The sequence below is a fragment of the Bos javanicus genome, chromosome 24, assembly GCF_032452875.1.
Source record: "Bos javanicus breed banteng chromosome 24, ARS-OSU_banteng_1.0, whole genome shotgun sequence".
Lineage (NCBI taxonomy): Eukaryota > Metazoa > Chordata > Mammalia > Artiodactyla > Bovidae > Bos > Bos javanicus.
In genome coordinates, this window is record NC_083891.1 from 32,343,294 (window position 1) to 32,365,869 (window position 22,576).

At 43.1% G+C, this 22,576-nt stretch overlaps 1 protein-coding gene across 5 annotated transcripts in view; it reads left to right on the forward strand.

Moving 5' to 3' along the window:
• Positions 1-2,668: 2,668 nt before the first annotated feature.
• The window catches only part of OSBPL1A (oxysterol binding protein like 1A), a 252,855-nt gene continuing 232,947 nt past the window's right edge, over positions 2,669-22,576 (forward strand). The window contains exons 1-6 of one of the 5 annotated variants that reach the window (XM_061399735.1): positions 2,669-2,881; positions 7,661-7,794; positions 9,448-9,624; positions 13,684-13,806; positions 21,042-21,127; positions 22,048-22,122. In XM_061399735.1, the coding sequence (XP_061255719.1) occupies positions 13,686-13,806; positions 21,042-21,127; positions 22,048-22,122 (282 nt within the window). In that variant the 5' untranslated portion in view covers positions 2,669-2,881; positions 7,661-7,794; positions 9,448-9,624; positions 13,684-13,685. The remainder of the gene's footprint in view (positions 2,882-7,660; positions 7,795-9,447; positions 9,625-13,683; positions 13,807-21,041; positions 21,128-22,047; positions 22,123-22,576) is intronic. The other 4 variants (XM_061399732.1, XM_061399734.1, XM_061399731.1 and 1 more) reach the window with 4 other exon arrangements.

The following is a 22,576-nucleotide window of genomic DNA, read 5'->3' on the forward strand; positions in this document are numbered from 1 at the left end:
CTGGGAATGGCAGGGCAAAGAGTTAGTTTCTCCCAAACACCTTTCCTATTCACCCAGAGCTACCAATTCTGTCCTAGTTACATTCATTGTAGATAAAAGGGTGACACAGTAACTTTAACATGCTCCATCTGCAAAGTTAAAATATCTACCTGTTCACAAGCTCAGAAGAGTTTATTAATTGTTTACAGATGTTCTATCAAACACTTCTCAAAATAGAGTATGATACAGTTGGGGGCAATATAGTAATTCTTTGTTGTTATAGAATAGCACTATCCATTATGGTTGCTGCTGGCCACATGGTAGCCACATAAGGAAGTGGGCTTCCCTCATAGCTCAGTTGGTAAAGAATCTGCCTGCAATGCAGAAGGCCTGGGTTTGATTCCTGGGTTGGAAAGATCCCCTGGAGAAGGAATTGGCAACCCACTCCATTATTCTCGCCTGGAAAATCCCACGGACAGAGGAGCCTGGCAGGTTACAGACCATGGGTTTGTAAGAGTCGGACACGACTTAGCAACTAAACCACCACCAGCCACATGGTGGCTATTTAAATTAAAATTACATAAAACTCAATTCTTTAATCACACTAGCCAAAGTTCAAGAGCTCAGCAGGCATATGTGGCTGGTGGCTACTGTACTGGACAGGGTAGAATTATATTAATAGAACATTTCTATCATTGCAGAAAGTTGCATTGGACAGTAGTGCTTTACAATAAGAATTGTTACACCCTTGACGTGTTTATATGTATACTAACGGAGAAGGGAATGGCACCCCACTCCAGTACTCTTGCCTGGAAAATCCCATGGATGGAGGAGCCTGGTAGGCTGCAGTCCATGGGGTCGCTAAGAGTGGACATGACTGAGCGACTTCACTTTCACTTTCATGCAATGGAGAAGGAAATGGCAACCCACTCCAGTGTTCTTGCCTGGAGAATCCCAGGGACGGGGGACCCTGGTGGGCTGCCGTCTATGGGGTCACACAGAGTCAGACACAACTGAAGTGACTTAGCAGTCAGAAATAAAAATGCGGAAGAGATACCTTTTCCTAAAGATTGTCTACATATATATCAAAGAGACGCCTGTAAAAATATGTACAAGGAGTGATCTTACCAAGATTAGAACTTTTTATTGGTAGTCATGGTGATTACCTCCTGTTACTTTCATCTTCCTATTGGCTAGGATGTTTACAAACTCAATTTCGTGAACTGAAAAAAGAAATGAGTAGTGAATTTAGGCAATTAAATCATGTTAGTGAGAATTAAGGCTTTTGTGAAATAATGTGGATAATTTATTCAGGTAGTCAATTTTTGTTTTGGCTGTGAAGGTAATTCAGTATTCTTAGAAAATAAACTCTGAAGTTTCCTTGTGAGGCAAATATGACTGCCTTAGTTACCACACAATTCACCCTTGAAGGATTGTGCTCTTCAAGTGCCTTTTTCACTAAGAAAAGATGATGCTAGCCTAGGACATATAAGCAAGGTTTCTTGTGTTCTCCAGGAACATTCTAAGAGATCTGACATCATGTATCACAGACAAGTGCAATAGGTTCTCAACCAGGTTTCTAGACTTAACTGAAAACCTACGTCCCTTAAATATGATACCTGTTTATTAATGTTCATTACAGAAGAACATGTTCATTAAATACACTGGAAAATACAAGACAGTTGAAAATTTTTTCGTATGCTCGTAACTTCGTCTTTTTCAGCTATGCATGTTTTTAAAAGGTGTAATTACACTACAGTGTGTACTTTCATATAATAGACTATGTATTAACTACTCTGGCTAGACCTGTTGTGCGAGTCCGTAGAGATGGACTCTATGAAAGCTGTGTGATGGGGGGACGAAGTGAAGGAAAACTTAAATCTCTCTTTAAGCATACCTTACTCATATCCACGGAGAAGGCAATGGCACCCCACTCCAGTACTCTTGCCTGGAAAATCCCATGGACGGAGGAGCCTGGTAGGCTGCAGTCCATGGGGTCGCTAAAAGTCGGGCAGGACTGAGCAACTTCACTTTCACTTTTCGCTTTCATGCACTGGAGAAGGAAATGGCAACCCACTCCAGTACTCTTGCCTGGAGAATCCCAGGGACGGGGGAGCCTGGTGGGCTTCCGTCCATGGGGTCGCACAGAGGCGGACACGACTGAAGCGACCTAGCAGCAGCAGCAGCACTCATATCCATCTTAGATGCTTACACCTGTATAGGATTTAAAGATCATCATGTGACATGTGAAAAGAGAGGTGCAGCTAATTTACACTGCCGATTAAGTTCCCACGAGTAAAGTCGCAACCAAAGCAGAAAAGAAAAAACCTGGGCAGCTGGGTAATGCACTGAGTATTTATAAATATATTTGCTTTGGCTTGGAGGGCTTCCTTTCCGTGCCACAGCTCCTGGGTGTCCTCGAAGTAGGGTCCGTACTTCTCTTGGGCCGGGGCGTGTGGAAGAAGCGTGAAGTCCTTGTTCCTCCAGACAGCAGTTGGCAAATCCTGGAACCATCCGCGGCGATCCGGGCGGGACTGGAGCGTGCTGGGGGCGGGGCGTGCCAGGTCGGGGGCGGGGCGTACCATCCGGGGGCGGGGCCGGGGGCCGAGCGCGCCACACGGCCCGCGCGCCGGTCACGTGGTGCCCGGGCAAGGCGTAAATAAAACCGGAGCGCGCGCGCGCTCGCGGGGCTGGTAGCGCGGAGGGGCGGTGTCACCTCGCTGAGTGGTCCCAAGCGGCCTCGCTCTCCGCCGGGCGCTGGGATCCCCGAGACCGACGATCCGCGGGGCCGCGAGTCTTCCGGGAGTGCGAGCCAGGTGACGGCCGCCTCCTGGGCGTGACGCGGGCAGCCTGCGATTGTGGTCCCCACCCCGGGAGATCTGGAACCCGGGTGACCGCGTAGGTCAGTTTCCTAGGGCCGGCTTCAGGGCAAGCGGGCTCTTCCCTGCATGGTGCTGGGGGAGGTCTGTCCGCGCGTGGTGGGGAGTGAGGGCAAGTCTCCGAGGATGGGCAGAGTCTGGGTCTGGAGGTACCAGGCTCGGACCCAGACCTCGACCGCCCCGAAGTCCCTGGCTGCTCCGGCGCTGCAGGGAAGTTGTTGCAAGTAGTAAGACGTTGGCATTTCCACTCTGGGTGCTAGGACTTCGTCCCGGTGTCTCGTGCATTCCCTGAGAAGTCATCAGCTGCGTGCTTTCTAGGTACTTGGATGTGTGCATCCCAACTTTGAGTTTCCTACTATCCTGAGGAGGGTTGATTCACAGTGGAAGTCACGAGCTGTTCACGTGACCCTTCTCACTGTGTGCCTCGTGGTCAGTTCCCACTAGCACCAAAGACCATCAAAGGAGTTCAGAAACAGTATGAAAGATTGCAGCTGCCTAATAGAAACAATGCTGCAGTCCACGGGGTCGCAAAGAGTCGGACATGACTGACCGACTGAACCGAATAGAAACAAAGATTTATTTACCCGGTGGCCCTGCTGTTTGGCAGGAGGCGTTGAAAAGGGTTGCCTTCATGTAGTTAATGTTAGTTGTGAAAGTCTTAGCTTTATGCAGATAGTGAAGTGAACCGTTGGCATGTGATATTAAGTTAAACTAGACTGTTAGAATGTTGCAAATTTAGTGATTAGGTGTTTGTGGGTAGAATCAGAGATGTATTTTTCTTGACAATCTCAGCCATATGGTAATATTGTAATTGATGCATTCTGGGTTTAGAGTTCAGAATGTCCTCACCTCTTATTTCAGAATTTGAAAAATACTTCGATTTGTTTTGATGGCTTAGGAGTGTTCGGGTTCTGACTCTGATGCAAGGACGTTTTTTGCAGTGAGTAGTAGGTATAATTTCTGGATCCCCCTGCTGAAATTTTAAAGGTCTCGGTGTTAATTACAGAATAGTTACAAAATCCACCCTCTTTTCCTCCCCTAGTTCTACTCTACGAGCTCTACCTACTACAATCTGTGGGTGGAGAAAGGGGAGAAAACTGTCAGTAATGGTTCCTTTTTAGAAAGTATCTTTTTCTTCTAGCCTTGAGCAACTGATAGGCAAAACAGGAGTTAACTGCTGCAAGTTGAATAGATTTATCTGAAGCAGTTGTGTATTAGTGTAGGGTTTTGCCAGGGCCTGTTTATCAGATGACACTTGTTGAATATCTCGTTTTTCCTCAGTAAAAGGTTGTGGGGTGGCTGATCCTTGTCTCTGGAGGCTCTCAGCCTTGCAGGTATTATTTGCACAGCACTTACACCTGTAATTCAGAGCAGCTAAATGTTATTTCTGTAAAACATTGCTTTTTCCACTCTTTCCCCAAAGCAAAGGGAAATGATGCTTGTTTGGAACCAGCAACTAGGTAGAAAAATACAGCCAGTTTCTTTTGCATGATAACATGATGCATTGTCTATTTAACAAAATAAAATTTTTCTTCATGTGGTTTTATTTTACCTAGACACATCTGTATTTAATCATAATATATCAATATTCATGCTTTGACAGTTTCTTACCTCTTGCTATTACAAGGAGCTGAGCTTTTGTACATTATGTGTATTCACTGAGAAAAGTAGTCAGGAGAAAGTAGAAATCATCTTAACTAATAACATATGGGGGAGAAAGCCAGGGCATGTAAAAAAAATTTGAAGTGGTTAATAAGCCAAGTCTGGGGGTAATTAGAACTTTATTGATTTGTAAATTCTTTCCAGATCCTAAAAAAGGACAGGTGTTAGCAGTATAATTAGCAACAAGCTTATACCGATCTTTTCAGAAGTTATTAGTAAGGGCTCAGAAAAGATACTTTCGTGCATTTTGTACAGAATATATTGGTGATCATATCATATAATTATCTTATAGAATGTTCTTGATCCCTAGAAATGTAGGGTTTTCTCACTTACGTGTCCTCTTTGACTAATAACGTAGGCAAGTATAAGAAATACTTTTTAAACGCTTAAAGAGGATGTAGTAGGTCACTCTGAGTCACTATATTCATCAACCAGCAAACAGGGAATTCCTGTGCTATACAGTGAAAGTGGCCTTTAACTGTACAGTTTCCTAGCATGTGACAATGAAAGGTAACCACATTTTTACTTTGGTTAAAGTTTTCCTTTAAAGAAAAAGTTCTGGTCATATAGTGGGTAACTGATCAGCACTGCAGTATATTTCATTAGGGTTTGGAAGATAATTTTCAAATGTGGAAATAGGATACATTTAAATACACTTTATCTGACATATAAGGAATTTTATCATTAGAACGTGGTAGTTGATCAGCCTTCTTTTGGTGAATATTATTGTTATATAAAACTATATTCATCTAATTTGTGGACTTCTATGGGTCCAACCTATTTTGAAACTATAGTTAATAGTTTTTAGAATCTATGAAGTTCAGATTCAAATCAGGGATGAATGTAAGTGTTAGTTCTTGGTTGTAAAAGCAGATAAAATGCATAGCAATTTCAGGTTTAATCAATTTCATAAAGCAGGGAAGCTTATTTAATTTTTACCGGTTCTTTTAAACATTAGCATTTTCAACTGAATGAAGAAAAATCATAGCAAGAAGGATTATTCTTTTATTATGTCTGTATGGCATCCAAGTCAGTATGGGTATGTAATGAATATGAATAAGAGAAGATAATGTAAATAGGTCAAATATAATTTGGTATAGGCATTTTACATTGATTTCAGTGGCTTACAAACTGTAGTAAGACATACTACAATTATAGCCAGGTGTCTCTCATTTCTCCTGCAAAAAGGTTGATGCTTTTGATCTGGGTACAGAGTCCTGTTGAAGTTAGAAAGTTTCACTGAATTAAAAATAAAGCGATTTTTAACTTAATTTCATATTTTTAAAAGAAAGAGGCAGGTGCTTCCTAAAATGACTTTAAAATTTGCTGTCATTTTCCTTAAATTGCCATATCTTGGATATCTTATTTCAATGAGTAAAGCTTCTTAAAATGAGAGGATTAAGCTAAAATTCAGATTCAGCTTCCTTGGTGTTCACACATGTGAACAATAACTAGGATCAGGGACCTTTAATTTTAGAGGCTGAATTGAGTTTTATGAAATATATAGCATTAATAATATTTCACCCCTTGACTAGAAGTTCTAAATTCTGGTTGTGGCTGGTAAAGTCATACCCTTAGCAAGTACCCTTCGTGCTGTTCAGTTTCTTCATCTCTAAAAGTGGTGTTAGATTAAATATGAATCTGTCTGCTGCTGCTAAGTTGCTTCAGTCATGTGTGACTCTGTGCGACCCCATAGACGGCAGCCCACGAGGCTCCCCGTCCCTGGGATTCTCCAGGCAAGAACACTGGAGTGGGTTGCCATTTCCTTTTCCAGTGCATTAAGGTGAAAAGTCAAAGTGAAGTCGCTCAGTCCTGTACGACTCTTAGCGACTCCATAGACTGCAGCACGCCAGGTTCCTCTGTCCATGGGATTTTCCAGGCAAGAGTACTGGAGTGGGGGTGCCATTGCCTTCTCCATGAATCTGTCTACCCAGGCTAAATTTCTAAAACAAGCAAAAATGCATTTAATTATTTGTGTTAGCAGAAATGTCATAGTTTTATACATATATGTTTGTATACACCTGTGTACAAATAGGTATATACACACATATACCTGGGATATAGAATATAAAAGAACTTAATAATTATTTGCTAGGAACTAATAAGATTGATAGCTGCTGCTGCTAAGTCACTTCAGTCATGTCCGACTCTGTGCGACCCCATAGACTGCAGCCCACCAGGCTCCCCTGTCCCTGGGATTCTCCAGGCAAGAACACTGGAGTGGGTTGCCATTTCCTTCTCCAATGCATGAAAGTGAAAAGTGAAGGTGAAGTCGCTCACTCGTGTCCGACTCTAGCGACCCCATGGACCTCAGCCTACCCGGCTCCTCTGTCCATGGGAACAAAGCTATTTTATTTCTGTTGTCATGTTTTAATAGTCACTTTTTAAATATTTTCCTTATATTAAAATATAGTATTGGAAAAATATCGGGGAAAAAATATACCATTAAGCAGTTGAGTACTTTGGAATACAGTGCTGAGCACGCTGGGGTTTTTTTTTTTTTTTTTTTTGGTTTTAAAGACTTGGTTTGTAAAATATATTCATAAATATTTAATTTTTCTCACTATTCAAATTCTTAGCATACAGTATAATTCAAATATTTTAATAATGTATTACCAAGCATAAAATCAATATCTGAGAATTTTAAAAATAATCACAACATAGTCATAAGGTGTTTTGAATAGTTGGCTTCCTTTGACTTTTTACTAGTACAAAAGCTATTTGGCACTTGTTAGACTCATTTCAGATGCTTCCTCATTTTTTTAAATTGTAAATTACATAGAACATAAAATCTTAGCCATTTTAAAATATATTATGCAGTAGCCACTGTCTCTGTCCGTCTCTAGAACTTTCTTATCCCAAATGGAAGCTCTGTACCCATTAAACACTAACTCTCCATTTTCTTCTCTTCCAGCTTCTGTTCACCACCATTTCAATTTTTGGCTACATGAATTTGTCTGCTCCAAATATCTTATATAAGTGGAGTCACGTATTTGTCCTTTGGTGTCTGGCTTATTTCAAATAATGTGTTCTGGCTTCATCGTTATTGTGGCACGTTTCAGGATTTCATTCCTTTTTAAGGCTGAATAGTAGTCCATTGTACATTTGTAGTACATTTTGCTTATCCATTCATCTGCCAGGGGGCACTTGGACAACTTCCACCTCTTGGCTGTTGTGAAGAACACTTCTGTGATCGTGAACAGATATCTCTTTCAAGAGTCCCTTGAGTTCTTTTGGGCGTACACTCAGAGAAGTGGAATTGCTGGATTATCCGGTAATTTTATGTTTAAGTTTTTGAGCATCACCGTGCTTTCCTGATATTTTATGATGTCCCGTTAAACATTGCTGTATTTGTGATCTAATAAAGTTAGCCTTGGATGTCTTTGAATTTTAACTTCAGACACCTTTAAGAACTTTTTTGAAAGGTAATTTTTTTTTATTCTTGTAAGATTGCACCATGTGGCATGTGAGATCTTAGTTTCCCCAGCCAGGGATTGAACACAAGCCCCTCTGCACTGGGAGCACAGAGTCTTATCCACTGGACTGCCAGGGAAATCCCAAAGCACATCATTTAATATTTTGAATTTCTGGTACTTGAGTGAATTGGCTCTGATTATTGAACTTTACTGTCTTTGATTTCTCTAGGAATTTTCTTTTTTGATTCTGTAAAAGTTCAGCTGGAATAGTAAAGAAAAATAGACATTCAGTTTGTAACATAACAGACCTCTGACTGAATTGAATGAGTTGATTGCCCTTTAAGTTACAGTTTTAGGGTTTCTCTGCCAAGATTTCAGAGTTGTTAGAGCCACAATTTATCCACTGTAATTAATGGACATTTAGTGGCGTATATCAAGTATGCTGCTGCTGCTAAGTCACTTCAGTCATGTCCGACTCTGTGCGACCCCATAGACGGCAGCCCACCAGGCTCCCCCGTTCCTGGGATTCTCCAGGCAAGAACACTGGAGTGGGTTGCCATTTCCTTCTCCAAGGCATGCAAGTGAAAAGTGAAAGTGAAGTCGCTCAGTCGTATCTGACTATTCGCGACCCCATGGACTGCAGCCCACCAGGCTCCTCCATCCATGGGATTTTCCAGGCAAGAGTACTGGAGTGGGGTGCCATTGCCTTCTCCGCATACTAAGACTACTCTCACCTATTAAGGTACTTAAAAATCTGTGTCTCAGGAAGTTGTCAGCATCAGAAAGGAGCTCTATCTACCCAGCCTCCACTGGCCCTTTAACCCCTACCCCCAGCCGGCTTAGTGTGGGCTTCCTCTCTTCAAGGCTAATCCTCCCTTTGGGCTTTTCATCCACCTACTTCAGGCTCTTCTAGGATCTTTCTCATCTTCATTCTTTCTCCTGCCTTTCAAGCTTTTCCTCTCTCCTGGCTCTAGCCCCACAGCTATGAACATGCCCAGGTATCTAAAAATCTGAAAACGGAACTTATCACCAGCCCTTCAAACAAAGTCTCTCTAAAGGAGTTTGCTGCACTCTCTCCCCATCGTCCCACTTTTACTCCTCAGTTTACCCCCGTCTGTTTGCGGGTCTGTCATTTCTACTTGAAATATTCTTGAATTCACCTTCTTCTTGCCAAATCAGCTGCGTTTTCAGGCCTTGTTCCTGCTCTTCCTTCGACATTTCACACCTTCTAACCCCCGGAAACTCCTCTCTTGGTTGACACTCCCACCCTCTTCTGGTACCACCCCACCCCGCCCCCCATCCATGCTTAGATCTTTCTTGCTACATCGTAGTCGCTGGCCTCCTTTCCCTTCACTCTTGCTCTTCTTTCAGTAAGAGGTCCTGATTACCCCCATGATTTTCATGAACACTAATGTACTGACTATTGTACTTCTCCCCTAGAACTGTTTTCTTGTGCTCAGGCTGGTATAAGCTGGTTGCTTACCAGACATCTCCCTCTCTTTTTTCGACAGGAATCTCAAACTCACCACGACCAAATGGAATCACATCTTCACCCAAGACTGTTCCTGGTGTAACAGTTGTCCAGCTGGGGCAGAAACCTTTGTCCTGCTGGTCTTGGTGACCTCCTCAGTCTTCAAGTCCCAGCTTGAATTTCACTTTCTCTGTGGTTCCTTCCTTCACTAATGCAGGTAAAGGGCTAGTCACCCCCTTTGTCCTATGGACAGCCACTGTCCCTTGCTCATTACTGTACTTAGCACATGTTGGTGTGACCGAGCACATGTGTGCCCTGTCTGGAGGGCAGCGACTGTGTGATACCTCCAGTGCCTGTAGCAGTTTCTGTCCTTGGGTACTTTGCAACATTTGAATAATTTTTTTTTTTTGACCATGCCCCTCGACTTTCAGGATCTTCGTTCTCTGACCAGGGATTGAACCTAGGCCCCAGCAGTCCTAACCACTGGACCACCAGGGAATTCCCAAACCTTTGAATAATTCTTAATCTCAGTTCCAGCACTTATCAGTAACTGTTGTGGTGAATATGATATTATTGAATATATGAATATTACTGTGGACTGTTAAATAAATAATAGACTTGACTGTACCCTTTTCATATTTATTATACAGAAGTTGAAAAACTTTACAACTTTTTTTCTGTAAACCCGGTATGGTAAGAACCCAAGGTAACATTAAACAACTTCTAGTATGTTCTGAAGATACTTCAAGTGTTCTTTGATTCATTCTTGAAAAACAGGAGAAAAATATTAAATGAACATTTTTTTGTGCCATCTCTTATGCCAGCAAAAGCAGATTGTCACTTCTTATAAAATGTACTTGTCTCGCTAAAATATATATAAAAAATCACCTATGATGAAATGTCCATTTAATTTGACAAGATTTTTTGTTTTATATCTTCAGTAACTTTTCTTATAAGGATTAAATGCTGTTATATTGTAGGGAGTTCAGAAAGCATAACTGTCAAAAGACAATCAAAGCCATTCATAACTTCACTGTAAGAAGTAACCACTGTTATCCTAATGCATTTTTCTTTTTCTGTGAATTTGTAAAGAGATTGTTACATTAAATCCGTCTGACTTGATGATACATTGCAGTGCCATGGTTTTAGAAATTCCTTTTATAACCTTGTTGATGATTTTATAGTATTCAGTTTTGTGAACAAACCTTTACTAATGGACATTAACATATTTGCTTTATAAATAGGGCTGCAGTGAATATAAGTATAAAGCTTTTTAAATGACTAATGGAGTGTTTTAATAAGCATGCACTATAAATGAAGCGGAGGTGATTTAGGGTGGTTAGTGTAAATGCCGATCAACAATCTGTTGAGAAGAAAGGACATTATGGTGACTGCTAGATGACATCTCCTAGGAAAATATTCTCTGAAATCAGTCCCTGGGTTAGAGTCTGAGTTTGTTTTCCCTGAGGGTTTATAAGAGCCCTTTCAAGGGGACGTGAGTGAGTTCTGGGCGCTGAGGGGTTATCTGGTAGCGCTCTGAAGGGACCAGGTTCTGGGCCCCTGCCGGCAGGAGTCTGTGAGGTAAACAGGCTGCTCTTCCTGTTCTTCTCAGCACACGGAGGCCCAGCTCTAGTTCTCAGGAATGGGTGGACACAGAAGACTTGCAAGGAGGGACATGGGTACCCACAGCTGATCAGGCAGCAGAACACAGACAAGCAGAAGCGTGACTAGCACAAAGCCCAGACAGTCCAAGGATGGTTAAGATCCAAGCCAGGCACACACTTAACTCCTAAGTATTTTACTCTTTACCCACTGCCTTCTGGCCTTCAGAGTTTCTCACAGAAATATGATTATCTTATCGAGGATCCCTTGTGTGACATTTTGCTTTTCTCTTGGCTTACTTTCAAAATTCTGTTTTTTGAAAGTGTGAGTATATATCTCCAATTTCATCTTCGTGTTCCTTGACTTCTTGAATATTTATGTTCATGTCTTTGACCAAATTTGGGAAGTTTTTGGCCATTATTTCTTCAAATGCTCTACCCCCTTCTCTCTTCTGGGATACCTGTGATTCCTGTATTGGTTTGCTTGTTGGTGTCCTACAGATCTCCTAAGTTTGGGTCACTTTTCTTCAGTCTTTTTTGTTTCTGGTCCTCAGAGTTATTAATTTCTGTTGTCCTGTCTTCAAGTTCACTGATTCTTCCTGCTCAAATCTGCTTTTGAATCCCTCGAGTCAAATTTTCACTTTAGTGACTGCACTTTGAAGCTGCAAAATTTCTTTTTGGCTTCATTTTAGGTTTTCTATCTTTATTTCCATTTTGTTTATACATCTTGACTTTCTCTGCTTCTTCCTTTAGTTCTTAATCATTTTTAAGACAGTTGTTCTAAAATCTTTGTCTGGTATGTCTGCCATCAATTCTTCTTCAGGGACAGTTTCTGTTGACTTGTTTTTTTCCTTTGAGTGGGCCCTGCTTTCCTGTTTCTTTGTGTGATTTGTGTCTTTTTGGGAGGGAACAGTACTGCTGAAAACTGGACATTTGAATCTAATGCAATAACTCTAAAAATCAGATGCACCCTCTTCCCCAGGGTTTGCTATTTTTTTTGTTTTGATGTAGACTGCCTCTGTGCTGAAGGCCAGCCTGAGGTATAAACTTAAGGTTGTCTCATGTCTTTTGGGCTTTTGGGTGGGAATGAGCAGTCATGTTGTAATTTCCCCCACATATGCATTTGGTTGTAAATGTCCTAGTTTTTACTAGAGGAAAATTAAGGGGAAATTTAGGGGGAAGATGGAAAAATGAATGGGGGGCAAAAGGGTGCTAGCTGTTTAAATCTTCTGGCATTCCAGCCCACTGGAAAGACCTGCAACAAGGGGCCAGATGCAGCAACAGTGGCTGCCCACTTGTTTGTCTGCATGTCTGTGATCAAAAGCAGCAATCAGTGATCAGAGCCTAGCTCCCCAGTATTTGGAGCACAGGGTCCTTTTTGCCAACCTTGACTGCAGCAGGCTGCTCCAGGAGCATGTGTACAGATACCTACCAAGTGTCTGAAGGATAGGGAACCGCTGCTCTGCTAAGAGCTGAAATCACCACAGTTACCTTCCAAGTCTTCCCGGGCAGTTGCACGTCTTCAGTAGGCTCCAGAGTTCCACAGTAGTTACATCAGACAGATTCTGCAAGTGCACTTGTTGTGCAGGTGGAAAGACAGGTCCTGGAGTTTCTTACTTGGCCATCTCCTGGCATCCTCCCTGGGTATTTGCGTATTTTGAAATTATTTCATCTTGGCAGTTTGTTGTCTCTTCCTCCCTCTGCAACATATGTGTGCAATAACTTGTGTGTATAACGTGTATAATAACTTGGGTGCAAGTCATATATAATATGCATAATATTAACGGTTTACTGGACTGCACATTTTCTGTTCATGCCAGCATTTGGTGTGTTTACTTTTTTTATTTGTGCTAATGAGGTAGGCAAAAAATACCATTGCTTGATCTGTTTGCCTTTAACTGATTATTGTGCTCAGTCACTTCAGTCATGTCCAGCTCTTTGTGACCCTGTGGATTGCAGCCGGCCAGGCTCCTCTATCCATGGATTTTCTTGGCAAGAGTACTGGAATGGGTTGTCATGCCCTTCCCCAGGGGATCTTCCCAATCCAGGGATCGAACCCACATCTCCTTTACTGCAGGTGGATTCTTCACCTTCTGAGCCATTGGGGAAGCCCAAATGATCATTAGTATGAAAGAAATTTCTATTTTTTCTGGGATAAATGCTTTAAATTTGGTTGTTTTCCTCTATAGTTGTCTTGAAGCTTGATAAGAACATGAGAGTTTATTGATAAGTATGGTGGCTCTAGGATCCTTATCTGTAATTTATTTTCTCACAAGTTTCCAATGTGTTCATTTAGATCATTTCAGTCTTTTGATAATTCTATATGAATTGATGAATTGCCATATTTTAACTTTATAGACATAAGGTTGTTAATGTTGTACTGATAACTATTTACAAAATACTTTGACAGTTTTCATAGACACAATCTTACCACAGGTCATGAAGTTGATTGTATTTTGCAGGTAAGGAAGCTGAGGCTTCAGTAATAATACACAGGGCACAGAGTCTCAAGGTCAAATTTTGACCCTGCAGCTGATTCATTTAATTATTCCTTTTGTCTGTCTTATTAGCTACAAAATGAAGATGATTTTTTTCCCCTTTCTCTGTTGGCAGAACATCCAAAAGCTAATATATGTTCTTAGATTAATAGTAGTGTTACTATTTTTTAAATCTAGAAATGAGTACAGACGCAGAACAACAGCTTCTCCATCATGCCAGAAACGGCAACGCTGAAGAAGTAAGACAGCTGTTAGAAACCATGGAAAGGAATGAAGTAATTGCTGACATTAACTGCAAAGGTAAGCCTTGAATGTATTTTTTCACTTTTTCTTGTGAGTATGCACTAGATGGCCCAGTGGTAAAAATCTGCCTGCCAATGCAGAAGATTTGGGTTCAGTCTCTGGGTTGGAAAGATGCTCTGGAGAAGGAAATAGCAACCCACTCTAGTATACTTGCCTGGGGAATGCCATCGACAGAGGAGCCTGGTGGGCCATAGTCCATGGGTTGTATGGAGTCGGACATGACTGAGCGACTAAGTTCACGCACACGTATTCACTACTTTATCATTTATTTAGTGCTAATCCTTTTGAACTTGACTGCCATAAATTTCCATCTCTTAACCTAGGAAGAAGCCCTGTAAAAGTGGGTACTCTTCTACTCCCCTCTAAGTAAGAGAAATTGAGTGCCAGTCTTTCTTTTCTTAACTCTTTATTTTATATTGGAGCATAGCCCATTCATAATGTTGTGATAGTTTCAGGTGGACAGCAAAGGGACTCAACCATACATAGACATGTATCCATTCTCCCCCAAACTTGAGATCCAGTCTTAAAATTGTCATGGATCCTAAACCTTATGAACTACAAGGCCTTAAAGGCCTACTACAAACCTTAAAGGCCACCTTAAAAAAAAGGCTATCTTAATGAGATGAGCCCACAGGATACATGCTATGACAGTTTCTTCTTCTCAAAGACATTGCAGTTGAAGCAGCAGTTTTGAGTGTTTTCTGAATGCCCAGGATCATGTGAAGTACCTTAAAATACTGTCAGACAGGATCCTTCCCTCACTGAGATTGGTAGATTACTAGCTCAGACTAGTCTTTATTGTACAATATGTACAAAGTATGGGAGCTATGACATGTAGAGTATCATGGAACATATAAGAAGTATGTAACTAGAACTTGAAGGATTAGTTTCTTGGAGGAACTCACCCTAAGGTGATATATGAAGAGTGCATAGACGTACCAGGTAAAAATAGAGAAGAAAAGGGCTCAAGGCAGAAGAAAGGTCACGTGCCAAGTGAGAAGCAGCCTCGATGGCAGGGATTTTGCAGATAGGAGGGGTGAGTAAGTAGCAGCCACCAAATCACAGCGTGTCTTGTGTAGCACGGTTACAAATACATTAAACTCAGGTGTGCATAGAATTTATTTTTTAAATTGGCTCAGATGTTTCAACAAGCGCCTTCTCCTTCTGGGAGTTTGGAGGACTAAATGTTAGTCTTCGGGTCCCTCCATCACAGTGGCTTTTTTGTAAAACGATTGGCCTCCCAGAGCCTCTCACCTGTGTCCTCTCCCATCTCAGTGTGTGCTAAATCACTTTAGTCGTGCCCATCTCTTTGTGACCCCATGGACTGTAGCCCGCCAGGCTCCTCTGTCCATGGGATTTCCCAGGCAAGAGTACTGGAGTGGATTGCCATTTCCTTCTTCAGACTATCTTCCTGACCCAGCGATTAAACCCAAGTCTCGTTTGTCTCCTGCACTGGCAGGCGGTTTCTTTATCCCTAGCATCAACCTGGGAAGCCCATCTCATTAAGGTGGCCTTTTTTTTTTTAAGGTGCCTTTAAGTGTGAAGGCGAGCCTTTCTCTGTGTGTACTGCCTTTGGTTCCTCTGCAGCCTCTCTTCCTAGCGCATCCTTGTAGCTAAGGTAAAACACACAGGGAGTCACACCCAGGTGTTTCAGTTTATCACAAGCACAGATATGCTCCTCGGCTGCCTCATCTTGCAAGGAGTCTCACCTTGGCTCTTGCTGGCTTCGTGTCACCCTGACCCTCTCTCGAATCTTCCATCCGACACGTGGCCTAGGCTTGCTGGTTCACCTTGGACACACTCCTTGGGTGTGGCCACAGGGTCTTGAGTGACACGTGGGGGCTTGGAGCAGCTCTGGGGACCAGCATTTGACCTTCCCTCTGCCCGCACTGCCGAGTTTACTTTGACTTGGCCGCTGTGCAGGTTGGTGCTCGGCTCGGTGCCTGCTGGGGGCCCTTTTCCTAGCGTCCCACTTGTCACTACCCATTCTCATTGTTCCCTGGACCTACCTCGCTCTCTGGGCTCAGGGTCAGGAGCCACGTGTCCCATCTTACGTCTTTTCATCTCACATAGCCCTGAGTCCCTAATGGGTATTTTGTTCTGCCATGTCACATTGTCCTCCTCTACTCAAGCAACAGACCTCACGGCCTCACCCTCAGTGGGGACAGAGTATTATCTTTGCAGCAGGGAAGAAAACATGCTCTGAGTTGTCCAAAAATTAGCCCAAGATGGAATGCAAAACGAATTCTAAAAATCTTCTCATCCTTCACCAGAAACCTGGTTCTATTTTTAAAAAAATTTTTTAATTGGAAGGTAATTACAATGTTGTGATGGTTTTTGCCATCCATCAGTATGAATTGGCCCTAGGTACGCTTGTGTCCCTCCACCTTGAACCCCCCTCCCACCTCCCTGCCCCCCATCCCTCCAGGCTGTCACGGAGCACTGGCTTCAGACTCAGTGGGAGGAGGAGAGGGTGGAATGATTGGAGAGAATGGCCCTGAAACATACACATTACCGTATATAAAATGGAGACCTGGCTCTTAATCTTTACCTTGGAGTTCTGTTCTGAACGCCAGAAACATGCCTGGTTGGATCATCATCAGGGACCCTTTACTTTCTACTCAACTTCCACCCTGACCATGGTTACCTCGGGCTAGTTCTTGGAAAGTCACCTGCTAGGAAATGTAAAGCTGAGAGACAGTTGTTAATGCTTTTTCAAAATTTCACCCTCATTATACTTGTCAGTCAGGCTTGTCTTAAGGGTGGATTGAAGGGTTTATGCAGAGGAACAGCATAATCAGGTGAGGTGAGTTCACCCACAGGACTGAGTAGGGAGAGCTGGGACTGGGCCTGTGAAAACTCAGTCTCGGTGCCTGCCGCTTCTTGATTTTCTATCTCATTTGTTTTTCCAAACCCTGAGAAGTTGAGAAAATGGTAAAGTGTAGTATAATTCTTCTGCAAGATTTAAAGCTCAACAGTCAACATAGAGATGTGATTGGTTGGAAGGAATCCAGCTGATACGATGTCAGGTTGAAGGGAGAGAGGGAATCTATGTAGGTGAAGGTCAGTACTTCTAGGCTTGGGGCACAAAGGAGAAGCTAATTGGGCAGTTTTGTTTGCTGCTGTTGCCACATTAGAAGTGTGTGTTCATGTCTATTGCTAATGGTGAGATATTCTTGCAAATAAATGCTAATATGTTTGAATAACATGCTTTATATAAATTCTGTGAGTAGTATTCCAAGAAATGTTTTTAAAGCAAAATAAGAGCTTGTATTGGTAATATAGAGATGATTCTGTACGATGCTGTCCTCTTACTTTGTTGAGAGATCTGCATGAGAAAATACTTGAGTATTACCTGTAATGTGTATGTGCTCAGTTGCTCAGTCGTGTCTGACTCTTTGTGACCCCATGGACGGTAGCCCACCAGGCTCCTCTGTCCATGGAATTTTCCAGGCAAGGATACTGGAGTAGGTTGCCATTTCCTTCTCCAGGGGATCTTTCCTACCAGTGATCAAACTCCCGTCTTTCTTGTCTCCTGAATTGGCAGGCGGGTTCTTTACCAGTAGCCCCACCTGGGAAGCCCATCACCCATAATATCTGCTGGTGTTTCCCAGTGTTGTACTATTCAGTGTAGGGTACGATTTTCTGTACATATTTCTAAACTTATTTCTTACTGATCAAAAATTTTGGATATCTATAATAGTAAAGAGTGTAAAGGATATTTGGAGTATTTTAAGAATAATTTAAGATTTTGGAAATGTCAACTTCTTGATCCAGAATCCCATGTGGAAATATTAGATGTGAGGAAGCTGCTGAGTAACTCAAAGGAGACTGCTGTGGGTCATGTGGGACTGGAAGCAGTGGGAGTGGTGAAAAGTGTTTAGATATAGTTAACATTTAGGAGGTAGAATTGATCGGACTGATTGAGTTGTGGAAGGGGTGAAAAGGAGAAAGCCAGCAAGTGGTACTTATTTCTCCCATCCAAGTACTAACCAGGCCCAACCCTGCTTAGCTTCTGAGATTGGACGAGATGGAGCCCTTTTAGGGTGGTATGGTCATAGAAAAGTGGATGTTGTTCTTCAGTTGCTCAGTCGTGTCTCACTCTCTGTGATCCCATGGACTGCAGCACACCAGGCTTCCCTGTCCTTCAGTATCTCCCGGAGTTTGCTCAAACTCATGTCCATTGAATCGATGATGCCATGCAACCATCTCATCCTCTGTCACCCCCTTCTCCTACCTTGTCTTTCCCAGCATCAGGGTCTTTTCCAGTGAGTCGGGTCTTCACATCAGGTGGCCAAAGTATGGGAGCTTCAGCATCAGCAGCTTTTTTCTGAATTGAGAAGTGAGGTGAATAATGGGACAGTTGATTGTGAAAAGTGGGAGTGGGGACAGGGAGTTTTTGTGTGTGAGTGTGCATGTGTGAGATAAGTGAGTTCAACTTTGTGCTTCCTGAGCAGAAGGTATTCCTGTGTCCTCCAGGTGGAGGTAAACAGTAGAGAGTTGAATGGTAGAACTGAGTAAGAGATGGAAATGTGGAGTTTGAAGTCATAAGCATATAAGCAGGTAAAGCTGTGGGAAAGGGCCAGGAGGTGTCATTGTTGGAGATTCCAGTGATGAACGGCCCAGTCAGAGGAAGTAGAGAAAGTGGAAGTTTGCACAGAGCCCTCGGAGGAGGTGCAGGGCTCTGGAGGCTCGTGGGCTGGGCTGGCTGACACTGTCCAGTGATGCAGTGTGCTGCCTGCTGGAAAGTGCCCCTAGGATCTGGTGGCACAACTTACTGGGATGAAGTGAGGACAGCTTTAGTGATGTGGTGGGAAGTGAACCTGGTCTGCAGTCAGTGGATAGCTCCTGGAGGGAACGAGGTGGAAAGAGTGTAGATGGGGAAGGGGAAGGCGAGAAGGAAGGGGACAATGGTCAAAGGGGGTTCAGGACCAGAGAGGAATTGGGTGCTTTTGCTCGTTGGATGGAAGACCTGCAAATGCTTATCTGTTCCTTCCTATTTGCGATGAAAAAGGGAGCGGTTAAAGATAAGGAGGAAAAGGAGCACCCAGAAAGTAGGAGGAGAGCATGGGATCCAGGGTGTGGGAAGTGTGATTATCCTGAGGCCCCAGGAGGAAGGGCGGAAGGGTGCCTGTGGGCAGAGGTGTGGGGGTGGATTGGTTGCTACGAAACCCAGAGAGTCCTATGAAAACTTCTCTTTTCCCTGAAGCTGAGAGGAGAAGCAGGTGTCTGGGAAAGAGGCTTGAGGGGAGTAGTGGGGATTGAAGTATCTGTGGTGGCGCGTAGGAGAGACCCCTGAACAGGGCGCTGTGGCGAGGACCCTGGCGAGGGCTTTGCCGAAGCGTGAGATCCTGACCTGATGAAGCCACGAATCCACGGGGTTCTGTTATTTTTCTTCCACTGCTGTTAGCGACCTGACTGTGGTTATAGACAAATTGAGCAAATGTATTTATTAGACTCTGGGGTTTTTCTAAGCTGCTGTGACAAAGATAGGATATTGGAGGGTATCGGCAGAGAAATGTTGATGTGAGGACCAAGAAATAGACGCTGGACTGATTGAAAGAAGTGAGGATAGTGGGGATGTTTACATATAAGCAAAGTGTTTAAAGAACTTGACGGTTGGTTACATTGAAGAATGAGCTGGGGATTTGCCTGTGTGAACAAGCTGGAAAGTGGGACTCTGTTCCTAAGTTCAGACATGACAGTGATATTCGGACTCAGGCTCTGGGATCAGGTACCCAGTGTAGAGCAGAGGCCACGTTTGTGGGGAAATGAGGGAAGCTGAGAGTCTGAGATACCAGGTTACTGAATTGCAGTAGACAATGGCGGTGGCAGGATTTGCCCCAGAGAGAGACTGTGTTGCCCAGAGTGGAGTGGAGAGGGGTGAGCCACTGGGAGGCTGTAGATGGCAGCGGAGAAAGCCTTCTGGAGTGGGGGTGGAGGGTGGAGTAGCTGTGCTTAATGGCAGGAGCCTCAACAGAGGGATCGTAACATGAGTGAGGTCACTGACCAAAGACTGAGTTGGGTTTCGATGGCGAGAGTCACGGGGCTTCTGTGCCGTGAGGACCAGTGGGGCTGTGGAAACTGGAGGGCCTCCCCTGTCCAAGAGATAAAAGAGAATCTTTTATCAGAAAGAGCTAGCTGCCAGTTAAGGACAGAGGGTAAAGAGAAAGGTTACGTGAGACAGACTGTGGCTCATGGATGTGTTGCCTCTGGCGTTAGGGGCTCTGGTGGGCGCCCGTTGAGAGGAAACAGTGCTGGAGGCTAGTGAACGGAAGACAGTCACAGGGACACTGTTGGCACTGGCAGTCCCTCTAGGAGCAGTTAAAGGTCTGTTCTGGGCACAGCGAGGCTGACGGTGGATTTCTGTTGGCCCCCAAACCTGAATCCAGGAGCTGAGAGCAGCCATTCTCTTCCAGCTCCTCCTCGGGGGGCCAGGGGGCTTCTGGGCTTCAGTGGACCCTCCAGGGCAGGGGGCTCTGGTGCTGTGACAAGCTGTATTCTCTCAAGCTTGATTGGGAAGTTGGGTGACCTTCTGAAATTTCTCAGCTCTAAACTATAGTGCCTTTTTTTTTTCTTCCCTAAACTGAGTTACATTGCTCGTTTTCACCACACTCAGTTGTTTGCCTCTCCTCAGCTGGGATCTGACATTTCATTGCTTTTCTTTGGTTCTTGTTCTCTAATTGGACTCGACCACACTGGTAACCCTTACCCTCATCTCCCCGAGGTTTTATCTGAAGTCAGGACTCCGTTTTCAGTCCCTGTCTGCAGCGCTGACTGCTTTCCAGACACAGGAAAGACTGGTTCTTAGTTTCCTCTTCGTATCCAGCCCTCTAACACAGGACAGATTTTCAAAAAGAGGTGCTTTTCATGAAATGCTGTGGCCAAGAGAACCGCATCTTCGTTTGATGGTGGCAAAATGGTTAGACACTCGGCACCTTAGAGCCACAGACTAGTCGGAATATAACCCCCATCAGGCCTCCTGCCCCCCTTTAAGAAGAGGGCACTGAGTTAGAAGGTGGCAAGAATCTGGGCCCTGTGAGTCCTAATCCATCTCACTCCAAACCCTCCTTAGTGTCGAGTCTCGTGCCTCCCACACATCAGCCGTGCTGGGTGAGAGGGACCCCCTGGCCAGGATGTTGGAGCAGCTACTAGGGAGAAAATTTACTGTAAAGTTACCTCAATAACATTTAAAAATGCCTCTTTCCATTTTTTTCTTTTTTTTTTTTTAGGAAGAAGTAAGTCTAATTTGGGCTGGACACCTCTTCACCTGGCATGCTATTTTGGACATAGACAGGTGGTCCAGGATCTATTAAAGGTATTTTTATGGCTTTGATTTTTCAATAAATAAAAACTATAGCTACTATGTAAATTATAGAAGTCTTAGGAAAAGCCATTTGGGCTATAATGCATAACAGCCTTAGCAATTGCTTATCACTTGATTTTTCTTTGCTAAATACACCAATTTGATTCGCTTAATTAAAATTCTATCTTTTTAGTTGTTTGATTTTTACATTATTGACTTTTTAAAGTTGCAAAAATAGACATAGGAATTAATGAAGATACTACATTGTTTTTTTGAGCATAGTTTAAAAAATAGCCAAAGCACATTTTACGTATTTAAAAAATAATGTCATAATCTCTTAATGAGCACTGTGTAATTTAAGAACTCGTATTTCTCGGTTCTGTGATGAATAATTTTTCACTCATACTGATATTTCTGAAATTGGATCACATTTTAAAATTGATCTGTTGGCCCCAAATATGAAATCTGGGAGCCAACGTGGCACTTAAGCCTCTAGTTCCTCCACCATTTAATTGGTGATATCTTTCTTTTTTCCCCCTAAAACTTATTAAATTGGTGGAGAAACTATGCTGTTTTATTCAGAGACGGTTTTCCTTTTTTTTTTTTTTCTTCAATGTTTGTGTTTCTAAAGTAGAGTGAAGGGCAGATAGATTTTTGAACAAAAGAAACTGTTTTCTGTCTACCAAGTAGATTTTTACTTTCAGGAATCTTACTATTGGGTTGGCCGAAAAGTTTGTTTGGGTTTTTCCAAACAAACCTTTTGGCCAACCAAGTATATTAATGTGAACTGAGTTATTTTTACTAGTGACAACCAGTCACTGTTAACGAGTATTTTAATTTTTTAAAATATTTAATATATTCTTAGGGAGTTACTTTCACCTTTGTATGTTTCTTGGTATGTGGAAGATGTTTAACGCTTTCATGTTCACTAGGCTGGTGCGGAAGTAAATGTACTGAATGACATGGGAGACACGCCGCTTCATCGGGCTGCCTTTACAGGACGAAAGGTGAAAAACATTCTGTGTTCAGTGTTTGCAAGTGAAATGTTGGAAATGCACTCACAAATGTTTTCTCCTTTATAGCCTTAGGAATAGCAACTGGGAAAAGCCGCAAAAAACGTATATACCAGCACTTTGGGTCCAAAAGACCACAGGCTCTTAGCGACAGACAGTGAGGTCAATTACGAAGGTCATGGGGCTCCACTCTGGTGTCCCTGATAGAAGCTCATTCAGTCTCTGCTTGTGTCCCCAGGACTGGGGAACGCCTGCACCTTCTTTATCATTTTTTGAAACAGTTTTATTGGGGAATAATTTACACTGCCTGAAACTCACCTGCTGTAAGTATACAGTTCAGTGGTTTTTTTGATGCGTTTACACAGTCGTGCAGCCATGACCACAGTCCAGTTTTGGAGCATTTCCATTTGCCACAGAGTTTCCTCGTGCCTGTTTGTATTTATTTCTT